The sequence below is a fragment of the Sapajus apella genome, unplaced genomic scaffold (genome assembly GCF_009761245.1).
Source record: "Sapajus apella isolate SASKATOON/1434 unplaced genomic scaffold, GSC_monkey_1.0 scaffold12, whole genome shotgun sequence".
Taxonomy (NCBI): domain Eukaryota; kingdom Metazoa; phylum Chordata; class Mammalia; order Primates; family Cebidae; genus Sapajus; species Sapajus apella.
Genome location: NW_022436952.1, coordinates 9,203,740 through 9,229,758, shown reverse-complemented (window position 1 = coordinate 9,229,758; position 26,019 = coordinate 9,203,740). Strand labels below are relative to the sequence as shown.

Below are 26,019 nucleotides of genomic sequence, written 5' to 3'. Positions count from 1 at the left end.
CCCAAAGTGCTGGGATTACAGGCGTGAGCCACCGCGCCCGGCCTACGGTAGTTTTTCTATTCAGCTTTTGGAGACTATTTCCTACCTTCTCGAACCTGCTTTTCCCTCTCCCCTCTCCCCAAAGCCAGTACCCTCATTTTGCTTTCTGCTAAAAGGCTGAACCCTTTAGACCTTAGTTTCCTCAGCTATACAATGGGAGGAAAGTTTGGGAAGAAAAAGCACTACAGTTCTTTCTTTTTTTTTTTTGAGATGGAGTCTCGCTCTGTCATTTGGGCTGGAGTGCAATGGTGTGGTCTTGGCTCACTACAACCTCCACCTCCCCCAGGTTCAGGCAATTCTCCGACCTTGTAAAAGAAAAAAAAAAAAAGAAAAAGAAAAAGAAAAAATGCCACCTCATGAGAGAATGTAAGAGAAAAAAAAAGGAAAGAAAAAATTATCCTACCTCAGCCTCCTGAGTAGCTGGGAGTACAGGCACATGCCACCACACTGGGCTAATTTTTGTATTCTTTTTTTTTTTTTTTAAAGATGGGGTTTCACCATATTAATCAGGCTGGTATCAAACTCCTGACCTCAGGTGATCCACCCACCTCAGCCTCCCAAAGTGCTGGGATTACAGGCGTGAGCCACCGCGCCCGGCAATTTTTGTATTCTTAATGGGGTTTCACTTGGTTGGCCTCAAACTCCTGACCTTATGATCACCTGCCTCGGCCTCCCAAAGGGCAGGGATCACAGGCATGAACCACCACGCCCAGCCCCAAGTTCTTTTTTTTTTTTTTTTTTTTGAGACAGGGTTTCACCCTCGTTACCCAGGCTGGAGTGCAATGGCGCGATCTCGGCTCACCGCAACCTCCGCCTCCCGGGTTCAGGCAATTCTCCTGCCCCAGCCTCCTGAGTCGCTGGGATTACAGGCACGTGCCACCATGCCCAGCTAATTTTTTGTATTTTTAGTAGAGACGGGGTTTCACCGTGTTGACCAGGATGGTCTCGATCTCTTGACCTCGTGATCCACCCGCCTCAGCCTCCCAAAGTGCTGGGATTACAGGCTTGAGCCACCGCGCCCGGCCCCAAGTTCTTTTTTAATCTTTTTTTTTTTTTCTAAGAAGTAGTGACATAATGGCCAGGCACAGTGACTCACATTTGTAATGGCTGCACTTTGGGAGGCTGAGGTGGGTGGATCACCTGAGGTCAGGAGTTCGAGACCAGCCTAGCCGACATGGTGAAACCCCGTCTCTACTAAAAAAAAAATTAAAAAATTAGTCAGGCGTGGTGGCGTGTGCCTGTAATCCCAGCTATTCGGGAGGCTGAGGCAGGAGAATTCCTTGAACCACAGGCAAAGTTTGCAGTGAGCCAAGATCATGCCACCGAACTCCAGCCTGGGCAACAGAGTGAGACTCCCTCTCAAAAGAAAAAAAAAGAAGAAGTAGTGACATAAATTCCAAAATTAGCTCAGGTTTCTTTCCCTTACCCAGCAAAATCCCCATTCCCTTAGGGCAGCTGATTTCAAATAGCTATGTGGTAGAAACAGTTGACTACGGAAAATATAAAGGGAGGCCAGGTGCAGTGGCTCACGCCTGTAGTCCCAACAGGTGTGGGCCACTGCACCCTGCCTACTTCTGTTGAGAGGGCAAGGCAGGCAGATCACTTGAGCCCAGGAGTTCAAAACCAGCCTGGGCAACATGATGAGACCTCCCCCCTACCCTGCCATCTCTGCAAAAAAGTACAAAAAATATATACAATGGGTTGCTGGGCACTGTGGCTCACACCTGTAACCCAGCACTTTGGGAGGCCGAGGCGGGTATATATATCACGAGGTCAGGAGTTCAAGATCAGCCTGGCCAAGATGGAGAAACCCCATCTCTACTAAAATACAAAAAAGTTAGCTGGGCATGGTGGCGGGCGCCTGTAATCCCAGCTACTCGGGAGGCTGAGGCAGAAGAATCACTTGAACCTGGGAGGCGGAGGTTGCAGTGAGCCGAGATCATGCCACTGCACTCCAGCCTGGGGGAAGAAGCAAGACTCCATCTCAAAAAAAAAAAAGGGGGGTAAATATTGGGCCAGCCATGGTGGGTCACACCCATAATTCCAGCACTTTGGGAGGCTAAGGCAAGAGGATCAATTGAGGCCAGGAGTTCAAGATTGCAATAAGTTATGATGGTACCACTGGGAGTACATTGGAGTTAGCCTGGATGATAGAGTGAGATCCTGTCTCTAAAAAAAAAATAAAAATGAAAAAGGTAAATGTTGGATCATGTGTTTCATAAAATAACTCTTCCTAGGAGTATTATTTACAAATAAGACTTTACTACATTTATACATTAATGGCTTTAAAAGATTTGTCCAGCTGGCCAGATGCAGTGGCTCACGCCTGTAATCCCAGCACTTGGGAGGCCGAGGTGGGTGGGTCACCTGAGGTCGGGTGTTCCAGATCAACCTGGCCAACATGGTGAAACCCTGTCTCTACTAAAAATACAAAAAATTAGCTGGGCGTGTTGGTGGGCACCTGCAATACCAGCTACTTCAGAGGCTAAGGCAGGAGACTCACTTGAACCTGGGAGGCAAAGGTTGCAGTGAGCCGAGATCACACCATAGCATGCCAGCCTGGGCAACAAGAGTACTCCGTCTCAAAAAAAAAAAAATTTGTCCAGTCACTATCACTTTTTAAGATTCAATCCAGAAGTATCTCAAACCAAAAGACCCCAAAATGAATTCATTGTTTTATTTTCAAAAGCTGCTTTCTGGGCGGGGTGCAGTGGCTCATGCCTGTAATCCCAGCACTTTGGGAGGCTGAGGCAGGAGGATCACCTGAGGTCAGGAGTTCAAAACCAACCTGGCTAACATGGTGAAACCCCATCTCTACTAAAAAAAATAAATAAATAAAAATAAAAAAATTAGCTGCTACTCAAGAGGCTGAGGCAGGAGAATCGCTTGAACCTGGGAGGCAGAGGTTGCAGTTGAGCTGGGATCGTGCCATTGCACCCCAGCCTGGACAAGAGCAAAACTCCGTCTCTCAAAAAAAAAAAAAAAAAAGTTGCTTTCCTTCCTAAATTAGCTATCTTGATTGGTGGTCCACCATTTACCCATTTACTTAAACCAGAAATCTGTGAGTGCCCTGTCTATCACCCTCTAAAACCACTAAGTTCTGTTCAGTAGATCTCTCAAATGTTTCTCATACCCATGACATTGCCATTATATTAATACAGAGGAAGAGGAGGCATCTAGGAAGACTAGACAGACAGAGGTTGAATGAGAAGAGAAAGATCTAAGTAAGATCGGCTTAAACATATGCACCAAGACTTAGACCAACTACAGCTTTGTTGTTGTTTGTTTGTTTTTGAGAGAGGGTCTTGTTCTGTCACCCAGGATAAAGTGCAATGAGTGGCACGATCATAGCTCCCTGCAACCTCAAATGCCTGGTCTCAAGCAATCCTCCCACCTTGACCTCCCAAGTGCTGAAATTATAGGCAAAGCCACCACACCTGGCCTCACTTTTTAGTCTGGAAGATTGGCAAGATGGAAGCAAAAAAACCAGGAATGAAGAGAATAAAACTGTCAGATATGTGCCCACATTTTTGGAAGTCCAGGTTTCATCTCAGAGGGTGGGAGATAGGCTGGATAACTGCATGTAATCCTGAGGGCCCTACCCTCTTCTCATTTGGGGCTCAGAAAGATGCTGCCCTGAAGACTACCCAATAACCATCTAAAAGACAAGTGTACCAAACTGGCTGTGCTGTGGGATCAGGCCACGGAAGGCTCAGGGGTTTATCTTTCCCCAGCCTAGCCTGAATGCTGGGGTGGGGTGGGTGGTAGACAGCAGGTGGCTCTGAGGAAAGGGCTGGGCAAAGGTTACCATCACAGCCACACTTCAGAGATGTCTTGGGTAGCATTAGAGTCAAAGGAGGCCAAATGAGACAGGAAACAAAGAAGTAGCTAACAGCTACAATTCTGAAGGCCAGCTGGATATTCAGAGACCAAGAAAACAAGGAACATGGCCGGGCGTGGTGGCTCACGCCTGTAATCCCAGCACTTTGGGAGGCCAAGGTGGGTAGATCACTTGAGGTCAGGAGTTTGAGACCAGCCTGGCCAACATGGTGAAACCCCATCTTAAAAAACAAAACAAAACAAAAAAAAAACAAGGAATAATGTTTTGAGACCAGAAGACAGAGAGCAAAAGTCAGTGAATTCAAAGGCTCCATAAATCTTTATCCACCTTGATCAAGTAACGGAAGCCACACTCCTCTCCCATACTTTTTTTTTTTTTTTGAAGTGGAGTCTTCCTCTGTTGCCCAGGCCAGAGTACAGTAGCACAATCTTGGCTCATTGCAACCTCCGCCACCTGGGTTCAAGAGATTCTCCTGCCTCAGCCTCCTGAGTAGCTGGGATTACAGGTGTCCACCACCATGCCCATCTATTTTTTTGTATTTTTAGTATTTTGGTATTTTTAGCTGGTCAGGCTGGTCTCAAACTCCTGGCCTTAAACGATCCACCCACCTTGGCCTTCCAAAGTGCTGGGATTACCAGCATGAGCCACCACAACTGGCCTGTATTTAGCAAATGTTCTATAGTGAGTATGTATTTCTTCTATAATTGGGAGGAAAAAACCCAAGCAACCTGAGGGGTCTGTGTATAAGACACACCCACCAGAGTGCCAAGTCAGTTTACCATTGCCATGGCAACACCCGGAAGTTACCACCCATTTCCATAGTGATGACTCACAACCCAGAAGTTACAATACTTTTCCTAGAAATATCTGCATAAACTGCCCCCTATTTTGCATATGATTATAAGTGGGTATAAATGTAAGTGCAGAACTGTCTCTGAGCTCTATTCTGGGCACACTGACTATGGGGTATCCTTGCTTGCCAGGAGCAGTACCTCCGCTCCTGCTATACATGGCCATTTCAATACAAGTTGCTGTTTAACAATACCAGCTTGCCCTTGAATTCTTTCCTGGGAGAAGCTAACAACTCTCCCTTGCTAAAGCCCAATTTGGGAGCTTGTCTGTCCTGTATCAAACCCACGGCTCTGAGGATGTATCTTTTTTTTTTTTTGAGACGGAGTCTCACTCTTGCCAGGCTGGAGTGCAGTGGCACAATCTTGGCTCACTGCAACCTCCACCTCCTGGGTTCAAGCCATTCTCCTGCCTCAGCCTCCTGAGTAGCTGGGACTACAGGTGTACGCCACCACACCCAGCTAATTTTTGTAGTTTTTAGTAGAAACAGGGTTTCACCATATTGGACAGGCTTGTCTCGAACTCCTGATCTTGTGATTCGCCTGCCTCAGCCTCCCGAAGTGCTGGGATTACAAGTGTGAGCCACCGTGCCCAGCTGAAAACATGTCTTTTATTCCCAGATGAATGCAGCTCTATGTGTGCAAAGTATACTGAGAGGTGGTGGTGGGCCTTGTCTTCATCCTCTTCATCCACACAGCCCAAGTCAGAAAAAGTGAAGAGAGAAAGTAGATCTGCACACAGATATGACCAACATTCCTTGGTGCCATCAAAACAGACTCAATTCTGGGATTCCTGCTTCAACTACATGTTTAGCCTCTTCTTAGAGGCAATTCCTATGAATCCAAAGCTCTTGAGGAACAGGGAATAAAACAGAATGGTTATTGTCTGGAGCCTTCCAACTTTAACCCGGATACATTTACCCATCTTGTTTTGGCACATTAAAAAGGCTTTTAAGGATAGGCATGGTGGCTCACTCCTGTAATCCCAGCACTTTGGGAGGCTGAGGTGGGAGGATCGCTTGACCCCAGGAGTTCAAGACCAGCCAGGGCAACACAGCCAGACCCTGTCTTCATAAAAAGTAAAAAAAATATATTAGCTGGGGTGGTAGTGTACCTGTAGTCCTAGCTAGTTGGGAGGCTGAGGTCGAAGGATCTCTTGAGCCTGGGAGGTCGAGGCCAGTGAGCAGAGATCGTGCCACTGCACTTCAGCTTGGTTGACAGAGTGAGACCCTGTCCCTTAAAAAAAAAAAAAAAAAAAAAGGCTTTGGCTGGGCATGGTGGCTCATGCCTGCAATTCCAGCACTTTGGGACGCTGAGGCCAGTGGATAACCTGAGGCCTGGAGTCCAAGACCAGCCTAGCCAACATGACAGAACCCTGTATGTACTAAAAATATAAAAATTAGCTGGATGTGGTGGCATGCATGTGTAATCCCAGCTATTCAGGAGGCTGAGGCACCTGAACCTGGGAGGTGGAGGTTGCAATGAGCAGAGATTCCACCCCTGCACTGCAATCTGGGTGACAGAGTGAACCTCTGTCTCAAAAAAAAAAAAAAAAAAAAAAAGAAAAAAAGACTTTAAAAGAAAAAGCTGAGGACTCAGAAAAATACCCTGGTTGGTGCTTTTCATTCTGAGCCTGGAATTATTCCATAGCTAGACTGCCTCATCAAATGTGTTTTAGTTTGTACCCAGTGATGAATTACTTATCTCACACTGCAATGACCAGAGGGCCTTGTGCCTGGTGAGCCCTGTCTTCTCTTCCTTTTTCAGTGACTGTCTCCTTGCAGGTGGGAAAATGTCTTTTGTGAAACCAGTTAAATTGAGTCAAAAAGAAATAACTGTATATGTTCCAGAAGGCTGGACAAACAACAGGACTAGTAATTTCAGCTCTCCAGTGATTATAGTTATTGTGCTTACGAAGAAACTCCTCCCTTCCTGCAGTCATTAACTGCTCCCCTCTGCTGCCCCTTTGACTGTCCTCACTATTTTCGCAAGGCCAAGGAATCTCTTGAAATGGAATTTCCTTCCCTTTAGGAATCAAAAGCAAACACTTAAAGTCCACAAGATGACCTATTTTTCCTTAGCAACTCTTAGTCAATCATACTCTCATTGAACCTATCCAGCCAACTGAATATAGGAGGTAGTAGTACTGCCTACATAATTAGGAGTTCACTAACTGGACTCAATATCAAGACCTGTCTCCTGTCTGTCATTACAGACTATTATACAAGAGAATTATAGGATTTTAGAACTGCAAAAAGCCTTCACAGATTTTTTTCTTTCTCTTTCCCTTTCTTTTTTTTTTTTTTTTTTTTTTTCTCTCTCTCTCTTTCTCTTGCTTTCTTTATGGAGTTGAGGTCTTGCTTTGCTGCCCAGGCTGGAGTGCAGTGATGCTATCACAGCTTACTACAGCCTCAACCTCTTGGGCTCAAGTGATCCTTACGGCTTAGCCTCCCAAGTAGTAGCTGGGACTACATGCCTGTGCCAGCACAACCTGGGATTTATTTATTTATTTTTTTGAGATGGAGTTTTGCTCTTGTTGCCCTGTCTGGAGTGCAATGGCCCGATCTTGGCTCACCACAATCTCCACCTCCTGGGTTCAAGTGATTCTCCTGCCTCATCCTCCCGAGTAGCTGGGATTACAGACATGCGCCACCATGCCCAACTAAGTTTGTGTTTTTAGTAGAGATGGGGTTTCACCATGTTGGTCAGGCTGGTCTTGAACTCCTGACCTCAGGTGATCTGCCCACCTCGGCCTCCCAAAGTACTGGGATTACAGGCGTGAGCCATGGTGCCCGGCCCACCCCTGGGCTTTATTTTTATTTTTAGAAATGGTCTGGCTATGTTGCCCAGGCTTGTCTCAAACTCCTACCCTCAGCTGATCCTCTGACCTCAGCCTCCCAAAGTGCTGGGACAGATTTTCTAATAAACCCCTTCATCATACAGATGAATAAGCTAAAGTTTATAGTCCTTATCCTTGTGACGGTCACTGAGTGGGTATTCAGTAACTACTCGCTCTTTTGTTTATGGCCTAAGTTGTTCGAAATGACCAGTCCATACTAAAATACAAGCTTCCTAATTTCAACATCATTTTCTTTCCCCTCAATTATACTGAGTTATGTGCTTTCTTTTTCTTTTTTTTTTAAAGATGGGGTTTCACTATATTGGTCAGGCTGGTCTTGAACTCCTGACCTCAGGTGATCCGCCTGCCTTGGCCTCCAAAGTGCTTGGATTACAGGCGTGAGCCACCACGCTTGGCTGAATTATGTGCTTTCATTGGGTCTAGTATAAAATCATTATAGCCAAAAAAAAAAAAAAATCATTACAGCCATGCTCACTTTGGCAGCATATATACTAATATGGAACGATACAGAGAAGATTAGCATGGCCACTGTGCAAGGATGACATGCAAATTCGTGAAGCTTTTCATATTTTATTTTATTTTATTTATTTATTTATTTTTAAGATGGGGTTTGACCATGTTGGTCAGGCTGGTCTTGAACTCCCGACCTCAGGTGATCCACCGCCTTGGCCTCCAAAGTGTTTGGATTACAGGCATGAGCCGCCATGCCTGGCCGAGTTCCATATTTAAAAAAAAAATAATAAAAAATAAAATAAAATCATTATAGCCATAACTTATTTATTTATTTATTTGACATAGAGTCTTGCTCTGTGGCCTAGGCTGGAGTGCAGTGGTGTGATCTTGTCTCACTGTAACCTCAGCCTCCCGGTTCAAGTGATTCTCTTGCCTCAGCCTACTGAGTAACTGGAATTACAGGTGCACGCCACTATGCCCAGCTAATTTTTGTATTTTTAGTAGAGATGGGGTTTCACCATGTTGGCCAGGCTGGTCTCAAACTCCTGACCTCAAGCGATCCACCCGCCTTGGCTTCCTGAAGTGCCAGGATTACAGGTGTGAGCCACCTCAGCCAGCCAGCCATACTTTTATTTTTTCATAGCTTGAGATATAATTCACATACCATGTGATTCACTCATTTAATGTGTTAAATAAAGTTAAATGTCTTTTAGCATATTTACAGAGTTGTGTATTCATCACTATAATCAATTTTTGGAATATTTTCATTATCCCAAAAAGAAACCCCATACCTATTAGCAGTCACTCACATTTCCTCTCTCCTCACCCTCTCATGCCCCCTAGACCTAGCCAATCACTAATTCTCATTTCATATGAATGAAATCATATAATTATGTGGTCCTTTGTGACTGACTTCTTTCACTTAGCATGTATTCAAGATTCAGCTATGTCATGGCATGTACTTTCTTTAAAAAATTTTTTTTTTTTTTAATCAGAGATGAGGGTCTCGATATTGCTCAGGCTGGTCTCCAACTCATGGCACAAGCCATCCTCTTGTCTCAGCCTCCCAAACTGCTGAGATCACTGGCGCGAGCCACCACTCCCACTCCCCTCCCTCCCCCATACTTTCTTTTTATTGCCAAATAATAGTCCATTGTATGTATGTCACATTTTATTTAATTACTTTTTTTTTTTTTTTTTGGGACGGAGTTTCGCTCTCCTTACCCAGGCTGGAGTGCAATGGCGCGATCTCGGCTCACCGCAGCCTCCGCCTCCTGGGTTCAGGCAATTCTCCTGCCTCAGCCTCCTAAGTAGCTGGGATTACAGGCACGCGCCACCATGCCCAGCTAATTTTTTGTATTTTTAGTAGAGACGGGGTTTCACCGTGTTGACCAGGATGGTCTCGATCTCTTGACCTTGTGATCCACCCACCTCGGCCTCCCAAAGTGCTGGGATTACAGGCTTGAGCCACCGCGCCCGGCCGACATTTTTTTCTTTAAATTTTCTGAAGTGTATAATATCGTGGAAAGACAAAGTAAAGCCTTGCTCTATGTTTTCCAGCTCTTCTGACCCCTCAGGAAAATAGAGGCATGTATACAGATAGATCATTCTCAGCCCTCAGGAAGAGAAAATAAAAGAGGAGAGATTCAGAGCAAGACTTTTTCTGGTTTACAAATATGAAAGGTTACGAAGAAAAAGGGCATTTGGGGCTCACACCCAACCAGCTGGTCGGCATTCCTATGACCCCAACATCTAAACTACATTACGGTGAATGTGGGGTGAGGTTGAGAAAGGGAGAAAACACAGGCCGCAAAAATTCAGTACTATCCGGCACTTCATAAGACTTAGTATTTTCATCTTTGTCCCTCCAAATTTATGTTTGCTCTTGCCCAACCTTCATACTGTTTTTGTGGGCCTCCAGGTGGGTCATGCGTAGGAAACTTGAGGGGACTACTTCACACATGGTGGGCAGTACTTGAACTTGTAAACCCCAAGCTAAGAGTAGTTATGATCCCGGTGGGTGGCCAATTCTCTCCCTAAACTCATGCTTGTCTTGTCTTTCCTTTCCCTCATCTTAAACGAGTTGGGGATGCAGAACTGAGTCACCTGCGGCAGATAGAAGGGACTTTTGAGAGTGTCTTCCGGCCCTTTCCATCCGACGTTTATTGCGGACTTTAGATAAGCACACCGGGAAGCGATCATTGACTCAACCCGCCCTAGGCGTGGGCGTTGTGTCATTCCCCACACGTGACGCTCTCCCAGGCGGCGGGGACCTCATTTGTCATGGGACTTATTCACTCTAGTGACTCCACCTCTTTCCTCCTCTACTCCCCAACCTCTCACTTACCCTTTCCTTCCCCTTTCAAGACTTGGGGAGAGGATGGCTGGAGCCTGGAAATACCCCATGTCCCAAGTTGGCCAGACGTTGCAGACACACACACTATTTGGGAAAGTGCAGCCAGTAACGTTCCGGTTTCACCCTTCTCCAGAATGCTATCACCCTTCCTGTTTTAGGCTATGATTACTCTTCCATAGCACAAAACAGTTCCAACCTATTCGAGACCACTTTTCCCCTTAAGCGGAACCTGGTTACGGTTGTTTCCCCTCCCCTTCTGTTTCCCGTTTTTTTCGGAGCCTGGAATTCTCAATCTGGAGAATTGGTTTGAGTCCCGCCTCAGCCCGTTTCGCGTTCTAGCTGCGTGACCTTGAGAGCATCACCACTTTTCTGGGCCTACTTTCTTTGTCTGTGTAACAGGATCCAAACAACTACCGCTTTAGGCGTGTTGTGGGAATGAAGTGCGAAGGTGTTTTGTGAACTCTAAAAAGCAATAGAAATGCCAGCTAAGTTAACTAAAGACGGCTCGTCATTCTTCCAGAACCCCTCCCTTTCCCCTGGGACCCGCCCCACGAATCCCGCGGGGGACGGACACTTCGCCCCACCCTCCGACCGCAGTCTTCCCCATTGGCGCCCGCACCGGCCGCGCGGCGCCGAGTGTTGACGCCACGGCTTCCTCCGCCGGCGCCCGATGACGCTAGCCCCGCCCCCCGCCGCGCCTGGCCTCCCGCGGCGCCCCGCCCCTCGGCCCGTCGCCGCGCCGGCCCCGCCCCGCGGATGACGTGTGGCGCGCGCGGCCCGGCCGCCCCGGCAGTTGGTGCAGCAGCAGTTGGGGTGAGACCTAACACCCCACCCCTCCCCTCCTCCGGCCCCGGCCCCGGCCCCCACCCCGCCGGGCCCAACCCCGGCCCCGGCCCGGGCCCCAGCCCTAGTCCCCGTCCCAGCCTGAGCCGGGCCCGTCCCGTGCGGGCCGGTGCCGCCCCTCAGCCGGCGACGCCCCGGGCCGCCCGCCCGCCCGCCACCATGGAGCTGGAGGACGGTGTGGTGTATCAGGAGGAGCCCGGCGGCTCGGGGGCCGTGATGTCAGAGCGGGTGTCCGGCCTGGCCGGCTCTATCTACCGCGAGTTCGAGCGGCTCATCGGGCGCTACGACGAGGAGGTGGTCAAGGAGCTGATGCCGCTGGTGGTGGCAGTGCTGGAGAACCTGGACTCGGTGTTCGCGCAGGACCAGGAGCACCAGGTGGAGCTGGAGCTGCTGCGGGACGACAACGAGCAGCTCATCACCCAGTACGAGCGGGAGAAGGCGCTGCGCAAGCACGCCGAGGAGGTGAGGCCGGCTGCAGGGCGGGGGCCGCGGGATCCGGCCTCGGGGGCGGCCGGGTCGGGGGTCGCGGCCCTGTCGGAGACTGGAGGCGCGACGGGCCTCCTGGAGGGCGGCTCTGAGGCCGAGGCCCCCCAGGACCAAGCCCTGCGGCATCCAGGTACCCCGGGACCCAGGCCGGCGTTGGAAGCGGAGGCCGGCTCCTGAGTGTCCTGGGAAGGGAGCGAGATAGAGGAGGCAGGGCCCCGGGAGGAAGCGGCAGCCTGGCCTGAGGACACCTGGGGATGTCCAAGGGCGGAGATTGTGGGGTGTCTGGTTGCATCTTGTTGTTGAGGGAAGTTTCCAACCACCGTGGGATAGTCAGATGGCGGTTCAAAGTTTTACCCTTGGGGAGGGGGACACTTCTGTCTTGGATATGTAACTTCCGCTAGTTCCAGTACCTTTCCAGGGGGGTTGCTGTTGCTTTGGGAAGTTAGAGATCTCCCTCTTTCGGTCAATTTCTTCTTGACGTTTTAATCTTGTTGAGAAAGAGGTCTTATTTTATATTCTGTGTGCCTTGGTTGACACTTTGTCAACTTTTAGATGTTGTGTGGCAGTACTCAATATATATATAAACAATTTTATTGGTATTCCATACCAAAGCATTCTTCCGTATCAGGTTGTAACCTTGGACAGTTCCCTTCAAAAATCCTCCGTTTATTTATAAAAAGGATTGGGGGGCGGGGTTGGGAAGATGTAGGTGACAGTTGGCGACACTTTTCCTCTGAGTTTTTTTCTCAAACTGCTGTTTATACGTGCATTTGGCCGCCTGTTAACTCTAGCACCTAAGCAGTGACCTGGGTGCCCTCACTTCGACTCCTAACCTTTTGGAGTTTTAGGGTTCAAGTGACAGGTCTTTGGCTTCTTGAGAGTGATAAGGATTTTAGCTTTCAGGCTGCATTGGCGTTATTTCTGTGGACCTTATCAAAGGCAGGTGAAGTGTCCTATTTTTGTTTCTCACGTGCCTAGCACACCTAGTTAAATACATGGTAATCAAAGGAGGCTAAATAATTTATAATTGAAGGACTGACATGGTATTTTTCAAAAAGAATTAAAAAGATTTTAGGATGTCACATTTGTAGCTCATTTCCTAACACTGAATAGTAACACCATTAAAACTTTTTATGTTTTGTCATGTATACCTTTGCATCTGGCTAAATAGTTCTTTTCCTTTTTTAAAAACTTGCATGTAGTGATGATTTTTAGTTCTGATTCTGGGATCCAGTTTTCTCAAAGGAATGCTACTGAGTTTGCCAAACAAAATTGGCTTTTTCTTTCTTTTTTGAGACGTAGTCTTACTCTGTCGTCCAGGGTGGAGTGCAGTGGAGCGATCTCTGCTCACTGCAACCTCTGCCTCCGGGGTTCAGGTGATTCTTGTGCCTCAGCCTCCTGAGTAGCTAGGACAATACTCCCTGCTAATTTTTGTTTTTAGTAGAGACAGGGTTTCGCCATGGTGCCCAGGATGGTCTTGAACTCCTGGCCTAAGGTGAGACCTTGGCCTCAGGCAGACCATCCCAGTGTTGGGATTACAGGCGTTGAGCCATTGCACCCCACCAAAATGGACTATTTCAAGAGCTTTTCCTATTATATAGGGAAGGAAGGGATGAAAAACCAAGTAATGATAGGATCACAATTTCTGCTTGTTAGCACCCTTTATAGAATAGAGATCAAGTGCTACTTCTGAGAGGACTTGCTGCTGCTTTGTGCTCATACCGGCCCTTGCCAGTGTGTGAATATACATGGAAGTGACTAACCACATATACACACAGATGAAAAGCTGGCCCGACATGACCTTTTACCTCACGTAAAGAAACCCTCCCTCCAGCCTTAAACTCCTGTCAGTCCATGTAAATATGGGCAAAAATTCCAAGGTCACACGTGCCAAGAAAACCATTTGCCACAGGTTGCAGAATCAGGAAATAAAACTGACCAACTGCTAGACTCTGGGCTCTATATTAATTTCTTAAGTAAATGACTTAAAAAAATAGATTATCCGATGAATTTATTGTGGTTTATCTTTTTCCAATCACATCTATAAATTCTCCGTAGTGAAACCATTGGGCAAAGGGTCATGACCTGAGAACAGAAAACACTTATGAAATCCTAAGTTAGCCAACTCTCAGGCCGCAAACATAAACATACCTTGTTATCAGTTTTCATATAAGTTCATAAATCACGTGTTGCTCAGTACCTAGAAATTGTCTCTTTTAGTCCAATATGTAGAGTGAATTCTGTGTTTAGTTTTCTGTGAGTGCTTTGTTTGTGCCTTTAATATGGAGACCAAGAGTCTATTATAGCAAAAGTAAGTGCCTCAGGGTATTTACAGCAAAAGTGATTTGAAAGCATGGAAATTATCCATCACCAGAGAATGTGAAGTAAATTCTGAGCACCTCTGGAAACTTAGGTGCGTATGTAAATAGTGAGGATGTTTGAGGAGTGTGTGTGGTGCTATAATCTCTTGTTTGCAAGAATTCTAAGCAAGGCATCAGAAATTTAATTTTTATATTGATGGGACATAATTCGAATACATTCTAACTTTTTCCTTTTATTTGAATTTCTTGTATGGCGCTAGTCTGCTATTCTAGTGATTATTTAAAAATAACCTAAAGAAGGGCTAATTTTAGATAGATTTTGACCATTTTCAGAGGCTAATCAAGTTCAGTTATCTGATCTTATCACTTATCACTCTCCTTTGGGCTGCACACCTTTCCATTCCTTAACCAAGACCCATCTGATGCCTTTGCCCATGCCCTAGAATGCTCTCCTTAACGTTTCACATAGCTAGCTCCTCACTGTCTGCTTTGCTTAAATTTCACGTTTTCAGCCAGAACATCCTGTTGACTCTATCCAGAATAAGCCCTGTGAACCTACTGAATAATTTATTTTTAAGTCAGTGACTTTTTTTTTTTTTTTTGAGACGGAGTTTCACTCACGTTACCCAGGCTGGAGTGCAATGCGCGATCTCGGCTCACTGCAACCTCCGCCTCCTGGGTTCAAGCAATTCTCCTGCCCCAGCCTCCTGAGTAGCTGGGATTACAGGCACGCACCACCATGCCCAGCTAATTTTTTGTAGTTTTAGTAGAGACGGGGTTTCACCGTGTTGACCAGGATGGTCTCGATCTCTTGACCTCGTGATCCACCCGCCTCGGCCTCCCAAAGTGCTGGGATTACAGGCTTGAGCCACCGCGCCTGGCAAGTCAGTGACTTTTAAATTTAAATTCTTTTTTTTTTTTTTTTTTTTTTTTTTTGAGATAGAGTCTCCCTCTGTTGCCCAGGCTGAAGTGCGGTGGCACCATCTTGGCTCACTGCAACCTCTGCCTCCCTGGTTCAAGCGATTTTCCTGCCTCAGCCTCCCAAGTAGCTGGGACTACAGGCGTGTTGCCAGCATGCCTGGCTAATTTTTTGTGTTTTTAGTAGAGACAGGGTTTCACCCATGTTAGCCAAGATAGTCTCGATCTCTGGACCTCGTGATCCATCTGCCTTAGCCTCCCAAAGTGCTGAGATTTCAGGCAAGAGCCACCATGCCCGGCCTTAAATTTAAATTCTTTTTGGAGACAGAGTCTCACTCAGTCACCTAGGCAGGGGTAAAGTGGCACAGCCACAGCTCACTGTAGCCTCAATCTACTGGGTTCAAGTGATCCTCTCCTTCAGCCTCCTGAGCAGCTAGGACCACAGGTATGCATCACCATACTGGGCTAATTAAATTTTTTATAGAGACAAGTTCTCACTATGTTGCCCAGTCTGGTCTAGAACGCCTGGGCTCACGTGATCCTCCTACCTTGTTGATCTTGCCAAAGTGTTGGGACTTACAGGTGTGAGACATTGAGCCCAGCCCAGTGACGTTGAAATCTGGGCACAGAATGATCTGGAGAGAGAGGTTATAACTGGGCATGTTAGGAATTTGTGCAACTTCTGATTCTTTTAAAACAGGCATGACTTGCTTTAATTTTAAGGGCCAGGTGTGGTGGCTCACATCTGTAATCTCAGCACTTTGGGAGGCCAAGGCAGGCAGATCACTTGAGATCAGGAGTTTGAGATCAGCCTTGCCAACATGGTGAAACTCTGCCTCTACTAAAAATACAAAAATTAGCTGGATGTGATGGTGGGTGCCTGTAATCCCAGCTACTGGGGAGGCTGAGGCATGAGAATTGCTTGAACCTGGGACGTGGAGGTTGCAGTGAGCTGGGATCCTGCCACTGCACTCCAGCATGGGCAACAGAGTGAGACTCCCTCTCACACAAAAAAAAGAAAAAGAAACTTCTGAAAAGTAGACGTGTGGGTTTAAAAATCTTTTCCTGGCCAGGTACGGTGGCTCATGCCTATAATCCCAGCACTTTGGGAGGCCATGGTGGGCAGATTACGAGGTCAGCAGTTCGAGATCAGCCTGACCAACATGGTGAAACTCTGTCTTTACTAAAAACAATAAAATTAGCCAGGCGTGGTGGTGTGCACCTGTAATCCCAGATACTTCAGAGGCTGAGGCAGGAGAATCACCTGAATCTGGGAGGCAGAGATTGCGGGGAACTGAGATTGTGACACTGTACTCCAACCTGGGCGACAGAACGAGACTCTTGTCTTACAAAATGTTTCGCTCTTGTTGCCTAGGCTGGAGTGCAATGGCGTGATCTTGGCTTACTGTAACCTCCACCTCCTGGGTTCAAGTGATTCTTGTGCCTCAGCCTCCTGAGTAGCTGGGATTACAGGCATGGGCCACCACGCCCGGCTCATTTTGTATTTTTAGTATAGATGGGGTTTCACAACATTGGTCCGGCTGGTCTTGAACTCCTGACCTTAGGTGATCCACCCACCTTTGCCTCCCAAAATGCTGGGATTACAGGCATGAGCCACTACCCCCGGCCCCTTCCTTCCTTTTCAGGGTGGACACATATATGGAGAGAGTGGGCTGAAGAGAGAATATCTTTACTGGGAACGGGTTACGTGATTTTCTGACTGCTTTTTTTGTGGTCATTTGCTTAAAGAAAAAAAGGATGAGTTCAAGCCTGGGCAACATAGTGAGACCCTGTTCACCAAAAACCATAAAAAAATTAGCTGAATGTGATGATGTGAGCCTGTAGTCCTAGCTACTCAGGAGGCTAATGCAAGAGGATCACTTACTTGAGCTCAGGAGTTTGAGACTGCAGTGAGCTATGATGACCACGGCAGTCCAGCCTTGACAACAAAACAAGACCACATTTCTTACCAAAACCCAAAACAGTAGGATGATTGAATGCAGAGGTGAGAGATACTACTGAGACTTTTTTTTTTTTTTGGTAGAGAATTGATCTCCTGACCTCATGATCAACCCGCCTTGGCCTCCCAAAGTGCTGGGATTACAGGCATGAGCCACCACGCTCAGCCACTACTGAGAATTTTCTAACATGTTCCCAAGGCATTAGCACTTAAAGCAGTATGATTTTGTTTAAATGAAGATTTTGGACACTTCCTGTCTTTGGAAGTGTGTAAACATGGGATCCATAAGTCTCATGAGGAGGAAAATAGGTATTGACATTCATTGTTCTTGTTTTAGTGTTCTCATTCATTCATAATTTTTTTTTTTTTTTTTGAGACAGAGTCTCCCTCTGTCACCAGGGTGGAGTGCAGTGGCCTGATCCCAGCTCATTGCAACTTCTGCCTCCCAGGTTCAAGCAATTCCCCTGCCTCAGCTGCTGGAGTAGGTGGGATTACAGGTGTGTGCCCCGCAACTCAGCTAATTTTTCTATTTTTAGTAGAGACAGGGTTTCACCATGTTGGCCAGGCTGGTCTCAAACTCCTGGCCTCAAGTGATGTGTCCACCTCGGCCTCCCAAAGTGCTGGAATTACAGATATGTGAGCCACCACACCTGGCTCACACTTGATATTTTCTTTTTTCAATTTTATTTATTTTTTGAGATGGAGTCTTGCTCTGTTGCCGAGGCTGGGGTGCAGTGCCACCATCTTGGCTTACTGCAACCTCTGCCTCTTGGGTTTAAGCAATTTTCCAGCCTGGGCAACAGAGCAAGACTCCATTTCAAACAAGCAAACAAACAAACAAAACACACACACACACACACACACAGGTGTGAGCCACCATGCCCGACTTATATTTTAACACACACACACACACACTCTCTCTCTCTCTCTGTCTCTCTCTCTCTCTCTCTCTTACTTTTTTTTTTTTCCCCTGTCGCCCAGGCTGGAGTGCAATGGCGTGATATCAGCTCACTGCAACCTCCGCCTCCTGGGTTCAAGAGATTCTCCTGCCTCAGCCTCCTGAGTAGCTGGGATTACAGGCACTCAGCACCACACCTGGCTAATTTTGTATTTTTAGAAGAGATGGGGTTTCTCCATGTTGGTCAGGCTGGTCTCAAACTCCTGACCCCTGGTGATCCACCCACCTCGGCCTCCCAAAGTGCTGGGATTACAGGTGTGAGCTACCATGCCAGGCAAGACGTATCTTTTTTTAAATTTGAAATTTCTGAATGTGAATATCTGAGATACCATTATGTGTCCCTGCTGTAGTGACATTCATATTTTTACTTAGTTAAAAATCACAGCCAAGCACTGTGGCTCAAGCCTGTAATCCCCGCTCTTAGGGAGGCAGAGGCGGGAGAATAGCTTGAGCTCAGGAGTTCGAGACCTGCCTGGGCGATATAGCAAGATCCCGTTCTCCACAAAAAGGAAAAAACAAAAAACAAAAATAAAATAAGTGTAACTCCCCTCAAAGCAACAACACCCTCACCCCCTTAAAAAAGAATCGCAAAAGAAGGCCAGCCTCTGTGGCTCACGCCTGTAATTTCAGCACTTTGGGAGGCTGAGGCAGGTGGATTACCTAAGGCCAGGAGTTCAAGACCAGCCTTTCCAACATGGTGAAACCCTTTCTCTACTAAAAATACAAAAATTAGCTGGGTATGATGGTGGATACCTGTGATCCCAGTTACTGGGGAGGCTGAGGCAGGAGAATTGCTTGAACCTGGGAGGCAGAGGTTGCAGTGAGCCGAGATCATGCCATTGCATTCCAACCTGGGTGACAAAGTGAGACTCTGTCTCCAAAACAAAAACAAAAACAAAAACCAGTCACAAAAGAGAACACCAAACTGAGTATAGTATCTAACTGGTTCAGTTACGTCTAATCAGAGGGTAGATTAGTAGATTGACTCACTGCATTGCTGAAGTGTGTGCCATAGGTCACACATTCAATTCTGTGCTTGAGAGTGTATGGTGTTTCTGCTTTGTGGAATTTTTACCTTACCTTTAACTATATGCTGTTTATTTATATTGTACTGAACTTTGGTTCCCAGGAGAACTGATATTAGAACCTACCCAAGTTCTTTTGCTCTGCTCAGCACTCATAATGAATACAGCTGTTATCTAAATAAATTATTAAGTTGTGGTCAGAAATATCAACATAGACCACTTTAATAATGTATGTAATGTTATATATATTTAAAAAGCTGTTATTTGGGAATGTGTATATATAAATCCTGTTTTATACTTTAAAATCTTGACCAGTGATATCTAATTATTGGTTTGAATTATAGCACTGTGTTTTATTTTCTTAAGAATTTCAGTGTTTAGTAGTTTGACATAATAGGCACACCCAAAAATGTTTGCAGTGAACCATGGGAATTTATATATTAATATAATAGACAAGTGCTGAAATTCAGCATATAGAATTTTATTTTGTGGTTTTTTTTTTTTTTGAGACAAGGTCTGGCTCTATTGCCCAGGTTGGAGTGCAGTGGTGTGATCTTGGCTCACTGCAACCATTGCCTCACGTGTTAAAGGCATCCTTCCATCTCAGACTCCCAGGTAGATGAGACTACAGATGTGCACCATCATGCCCAGCTAATTTTTGATATTTTGTAGAGATGGGGTTTCGCCATGTTGCCCAGGCTGGTCTCGAATTCATGAGCTCATGTGGTTTGCCTGCCTTATCCTCCCAAAGTGCTGGGATTACAGGCATGAGCCACTGTGAACTTTACTAGTTTTTTTTTTTTTTTTTTTTTTCCAAGGTTAGTAAGTTTTTTCAGTAAATCCCACGCCCCCCAACTTTTTATTAGAAAAATTTTCAAACATATAGAAAAATGGAAAGTACATTTGTCATTTGTATACCCACTATATAGATTCAGTAGTTGTTTTATTTATCTGTCTGTATATGTGGATGTAATTACACATGTACACACATGCACATATTTAATTGCTGAACCATTTGAAAGTAAACTGAAGACATTATGATACTTTACTTTGCTTCTCAGTACTTAACATATTTATCGCCTAAAATATGAGACTATTCTCCCATATAACCACCATGTTATTTACATTGGAGATCTTTTCCAAGGCCAGGCATGGTAGCTAACGCCTGTAAATCCCAGCACTTTGGGAGGCCGAGGTGGGTGGATCACTTGAGCTCATGAGTTGGAGATCAGCCTGAGTAACATGGCAAAAACTTACCTCTACAAAAAAAAAAAATTAGCTGGGTGTGGTGGTGCTTGCCTGTAGTCCCAGCTACTAGGGGGGTTGAGGCATGAGGATCACATGAGCCTAGGAAGTCAAGGCTGCAGTATGCTGCGTTCATGCCACTGCACTCCAGCCTGGGCAACACAGCGAGACCCTGTCAAGAAAAAGAAAAAGAAAAGAACATTTGTAATATCATTTGATATTAATTTGAATTATTTTTAAGAGCATGGTATATGTCAGTTGCTATAGAGCTGACTAGCTTCTTAATATATTTATAATCAATTGATGAAACTCATCTGGGAGGAAGTAATTGCATTTTAGTTACTTTTCTATAAGAAATTTGAATTTGAAATCTATAAATGGAATTAAAATTGGCTAGTTTTGTTTTAAAATTATCACATTGGCCGGATACAGTGGTTCACACCTGTAATCCCAGCACTTTGGGAGGCTGAGGTGGGTGGATCACCTGAGGTTGGGTGTTTGAGACTAACCTAACCTGACCAACATGGAGAAACCCCGTCTCTACTAAAAATACAAAATTAGCTGGGTGTGGTGGTGGGTACCTGTAATTCCAGCTACTTGGGAGGCTGAGGCAGGGCAGTCGCTTGAATCGGGAGGCGGAGGTTGTGGTGAGCCAAGAACATGCCATTGCACTCCAGCCTGGGCAACAAGAGCAAAACTCTGTCTCTAAACAAATAAATAAAATTATCAGATAAAAGCTATCATGGACCAGGCACAGTGGCACATGCTTATAATATTAGTAATTTGGGATGCCAGGGAAGGAGGATAGCTTGAGCCCTGGAGTTCTAGATCATCCTGGGCAACATAATGAGACCTGTCTTTGGAAAAAGGTAGAAAAGCTAGCCAGGGATGGAGGTATGCACCTGTGGCTCCAACTACTCGAGATGCTGAGGCGGGAGGATCCCTTGAGCCCAGGAGGTCGAGGTTGCAATGAGCCCTGATCGTGCCACTGTACTCTGGCTCACCACACCACTTGCTCTGGGTGACAGAGCAAGACCCTGTCTCAAAAACAAACAAAAAAATTCATGGATTTTTTTTCTCCTTTTTGAAACTTTAAGATGTAGAAATACAGAAAATGACCCTACATTTAATATTTTTGCTAGTAACTTTTTTTTTTTTTTTGAGACAGAGTCTCGCTTTGTCACTCAGCTGGAGTGCAGTGGCGTAATTTCATCTCACTGTAACCTCCGCCTCCTGGGTTCAAGTGATTCTCTTGCCTCAGCCTCTTGAGTAGCTGGGACTACAGGTGCCTGCCACCACCCCTGACTAACTTTTGTATTTTTACTAGAGACAGGTTCGGCATGTTGGCTAGGCTGATCTTGAACTTGCAACCTCAGGTGATCTGCCTGCCTTGGCCTCCCAAAATGCTGGGATAACTAGTGTGAGCCACTGCCCCTGGCCATCTTTTTTTTTTTTTTTTTTTTAACTTTTATCATGTATTTCCAGGATATCTTGTTCCTGATTTGTTTACCTGCTCTGCCAGGGTTATAGAGCCTGAGAAATTCTTTTACCTGCTGATAAGATTTTCTCCGGGGTATAGGTCTAGAATTTTTAAGATTCTGCATTCTATTATTGTACCCCCTCACCCACCTTTGTTTTTGAGACAAGATCTCATGCCATTGCCCAGGCTGGAGGGCAGTGTTGCAATCACAGCTCAATCTAGCCTAAACCTCTGGGGCTTAAGTGATCCTCCTACCTCAGTTTCCCAAGTAACTGGGATTATAGGTGTCAGCCACCGTGCCCCATTTATTATTGCCCTTTAAAGTGTGTTTTCTCTTTTTCTTCCTGTAGTTTTTCTTTTTTTTTTTTTTTGAGACAGAGTCCCGAAGTGTTGCCCAGGCTGTTGTGCAGTGGCACAATCTCGGCTCACTGTTTGAACCCTCCTGGGTTCAAACAATTCTCGTGCCTCAGCCTCCCAAGTAGCTGGGACTACAGGTGTGTGCCACCATGCCTAGCTAATTTTTTGTATTTTTAGTAGAGATGGGGTTTCGCCATGTTGGCCAGGATGGTCTTGATCTCCTGACCTCATGATCTGCCTGCCTCGGCCTCCCAAAGTGCTGAGATTACAGGCATCAGCCACCGCACCTGGCCCTGCAGTTTTAATGTAATTGTATTATTTTTTGTATGTGGAAAATGAGGGTGGGGTCGCACTGTGTTGCCCAGGCTGGTCTCCAACTCCTAACCTCAAGTGATCCACTGCCTCAGCCTCACAAAATGCTGGGATTGCAGGTGTAAGTCACTGCGTCTGCCTTTCCTGCAGTTTCTTTTAAAGAGCTGGATGGGGACTTTATGATTTTCTAGTACTGTCTTATCACATTCCCTCAAGTAGATGGAAAGATAAACAGAAACATAGATGCTTAGAAAGAACAAATATTTATTGAGCCAGGCACTATTCTTTTTTATTTTTATTTATTTATTTATTTATTTATTTTTAGACAGAGTCTTCCTCTGTTTCCCAGGCTAGAGTGCAGTGGTGCAATCTCAGCTCACTGCAACCTCTACCCCTCGGGTTTAAGCGATTCTCCTGCCTCAGCCTCCTGAGCAGCTGGGACTACAGGCACCACCATGCCCAGCTAATTTTTGTATTTGTAGTAGAGATGGGGTTTCACCATATTGGCGATGCTGGTCTCGAACTCCTGACTTCATGATTTGCCTGCCTCAGCCTCCCAATGTGTGGGGATTACAGGTGTGAGTCACTGTGCCTGGCCCTTTTTTTTTTTTTTTTTTTTTTAATTAAAAGAAGGTTTTGTTCTTTGCCCAGGCTGGAGTGCAGTGGCACGATCTTGGCTCCCTGCAACCTCCGCCTCCCAGGTTCAAGTGATTCTCCCACCTCACTTAGCCTTCTGAGTAGGTGGGATTGCAGGTGCCCACCACCATACCCGGCTAATTTTTGTATTTTTAGTAGAGACAGGGTTTCACCATGCTGGTTTCGAATTACTGATCTCAAGTGATCTGCCTGCCTTGGCCTCTCAAAGTGCTGGGATTACAGACATGAGCCACTGAGCCTGGCAGAGCAAGGTACTGTTCTAAGCTCTGGGGATGTAGCTACCAACAAAACAGACAAGGAAGGTAGCCCAAGCTTTCTCAGAGTTTACATTGTGATAAACAGTAAGCAAACCAATTAATTACAGATCATGATAAATGCCATGCAGGAAATAGGGTAATGGGTTAAAGCCTAGAGAGGCAGGCACTTTATTACTTAAAAAAATATTTTTAAATTTTTCTTTTTCTGTTTTTTTTTTTAATTCACCTGGGTGCAGGTGGGCTGAAGCGGCAAAGAGTGTCAGCCTGTTTTTCTTATCTATTTATTTTGAGACAAGGTCTTGCTCTGTCACCCAGGCTGGTGTGCAGTGGAGTGATCATAGCTCACTGCAGCCTCGAATTCCTGGGCTCAAGTGATTCTCTTGCCTCAACCTCTTGAGCAGCTGGGACTACAGGTGTGTGCCATCATGCCCAGCTATTGTGTGTGTGTGCGTGCTCGTGTGTGTGTGTGTGTGTGTGTGTGTGTGTGTGTGTGTAGACGGGGGTCTTGCTATGTTGCCTAGGATTGTCTGGAACTCTTGGCCTCAAGTGATCCTCCTGCCTCTGCTTCCCAAAGTGCTGTTATTACAGGCATGAACCACCGTGCCTGGTTGTAATTTTATTTTTTTAACCAAGCAAGCAACAGTGAAGAGGTAGGTAGTTTAGATGGAACAAACAAGTTAGTAAAGGTTACGTTTTAAGTGTTTTTTCAAGCTACTGGGAAAGTAAAGAATAAAAAGAATAAGCTGCTCATGCAGCAAGTAATTCATCTCATTATATAATAGTTTAGATCTGCAACTTTAGATATATGTTCAGAGTGTTTCCTACTCATTATTCTTGAATTTTCAGAAAAGTTAGTAGCTCTCATAAATGCCTTTCTTGTTTTCTGTCTTATTCCTTCTCAGACTTGATCTCTCAGCGGTGTTTTTTTGGCTACTTCTTCCTTTGAGAAACATTGTATTTAGGTTGTGTGTCTTTGAAATTCCTTGGCTTTCCTCTTACCTTCCTGACCATTCTGTGGATTCCTCTTACTCACATGAATGTTGGTGCTCCTGGGCATTCTTTCTAAAGTCCTATTTAGTTTTTCACTCTGTGTAGTGCCTCACTGATATTATCCATTCCCAGGGGTTCAGTTTACCATTTATTGATTATTTCAGAATGTTTAACCCACTCATCTAACAGATGTTATTTATTTATTTATTTTTGAGATGGAGTTTCACTCTCGTTGCCCAGACAGGAGTGCAGTGGTGCAATCTCGGCTCACTGCAACCCCTGCCTCCTGGGTTCAAGTGATTCTCCTGCCTCAGCCTCCTGAGTAGCTGGGATTACAGCCATGTGCCACCATGGTTGCCTAATTTTGTATTTTTAGTAGAGACAGAGTTTCTCCATGTTAGGCTGATCTTGAACTCCTGACCTAAGGTGATTCACCCACCCTGGCCTCCCAAAGTGCTGGGATTACAGACGTGAGCCACTGTGCCTGGCCTAATAGATGTTTTTATTGAGTGCCAACTATGTGCCTGGTACTGTGCCCCTTGGGCATAGAGTGGTGAGTAAAACAGACAAGGTCCTCCTGTCATGGAACTGATAGCCTACTAAGAACTTTAAGGCCAGATCTCTCTCTGTAGTTTCAGATCCATCTTATGATTGTTTATTGGATGTGAATATCTCCCAACATGTCCAAAAGTGAACTTATCTCCCAAACTTGCTTCTCTTTTGTTCCCTATCTTTGTGAAAGATACCACCATCTACCTGGCCAGAAATCAGGTCACCATCCCTAACTCTTCTCTTCCTCATTCCCATTGCCACTTTCTTTTGATTTTAACCTTTGTTTTTTTAAAGACAGAGTTTCACCATGTTGTCCAGGATGGTCTTGGTCTTCTGACCTTGTGATCCATCCACCTCGGCCTCCCAAAGTGCTGGGATTACAGGCGTGAGCCACCGCGCCCAGCCTGTTTTTAACTTTTAAATATTGCTGGAATCTCATGACTTTCTTTCCTTTTTTTTTTTTTTTGAGATGGAGTTTTGCTCTTGTTGACCAGGCCGGAGTACAGTGGCGCGATCTTGGCTCACTGCAACCTCTACCTCCTGAGTTCAAGCGATTGTCCTGCCTCAGCCTCCCGAGTAGCTGGGACTACTCCCAGTGTGCCACCACATCCAGCTAATTTTTGTAATTTTAGTAGAGACTATGTTGGCTGGTATGGTCTTGATCTCTTGACCTCCTGATCTTCCCGCCTTGGCCTCCCAAAGTGCTGGGATTACAGGTGTGAGCCACTGCATCTGGCTGGAATCTTATTGCTTTGTAAATCTATTTATACTACTCTGGTACGGCCACCAATATGTCTCACCCTGAATGCAAACTCCGTAGACCTGGAAGTTTGTCATTTACCACTATATTCTGATAGCCAGCACATAGAAAGTGCCAGGGGAGTTTTTCTGAATAGGTGAATGGACCGCTAAACTAGCCCATAACTGTTTTTTCTGCTTCCAGTGTTGCCAAAATGGAAATCTGATTAGATAATTCTAGAAGACCTTGGTGACTTTTTCTCGAATTCCTGAACTCAGGCAATCCTCTCACTTCAGCTTCCCAACATGCTGAGGATACAGGTGTGAGGCACCAGGCCTGACCAATTTCTCTTTCTAAAGCACTTGAAATGACTTAAGTTCCTAACATACAAGACCTTGTGTTATGGCCACCCTATCATGTCAGTCTCATCTGTTCCTTTTTGAGCCATGCTGAACACTTTGAATTTGGTTTGCAAAGCGTTGTCTCTCCAGGCCTTCCTAAAAGCTGTCCCTTGGCTTGGCA

At 45.7% G+C, this 26,019-nt stretch overlaps 1 protein-coding gene, 1 long non-coding RNA gene and 1 other non-coding gene across 13 annotated transcripts in view; 2 read left to right on the top strand and 1 right to left on the bottom strand.

Moving 5' to 3' along the window:
* Nucleotides 1–1,379: 1,379 nt before the first annotated feature.
* On the bottom strand, nt 1,380–8,159 carry LOC116552633. Its single transcript, XR_004269471.1, has 3 exons — nt 8,052–8,159; nt 5,238–5,240; nt 1,380–1,391 (listed from the first exon to the last, which is right to left on the bottom strand). It is a non-coding gene; the product is annotated as an uncharacterized LOC116552633 (long non-coding RNA).
* Nucleotides 8,056–8,161, top strand: LOC116553523. Its single transcript, XR_004269777.1, has one exon. It is a non-coding gene; the product is annotated as a U6 spliceosomal RNA (small nuclear RNA).
* Nucleotides 8,162–11,191: 3,030 nt separating this feature from the next.
* The window catches only part of SPAG9 (sperm associated antigen 9), a 145,725-nt gene continuing 130,897 nt past the window's right edge, over nt 11,192–26,019 (top strand). For 7 of the 11 annotated variants that reach the window (XM_032280056.1, XM_032280054.1, XM_032280053.1 and 4 more), the window contains exon 1: nt 11,194–11,702. In XM_032280056.1, the coding sequence (XP_032135947.1) occupies nt 11,400–11,702 (303 nt within the window). In that variant the 5' untranslated portion in view covers nt 11,194–11,399. Of the gene's footprint in view, nt 11,703–26,019 lie in introns of all 11 variants that reach the window. The other 4 variants (XM_032280060.1, XM_032280059.1, XM_032280057.1 and 1 more) reach the window with 2 other exon arrangements.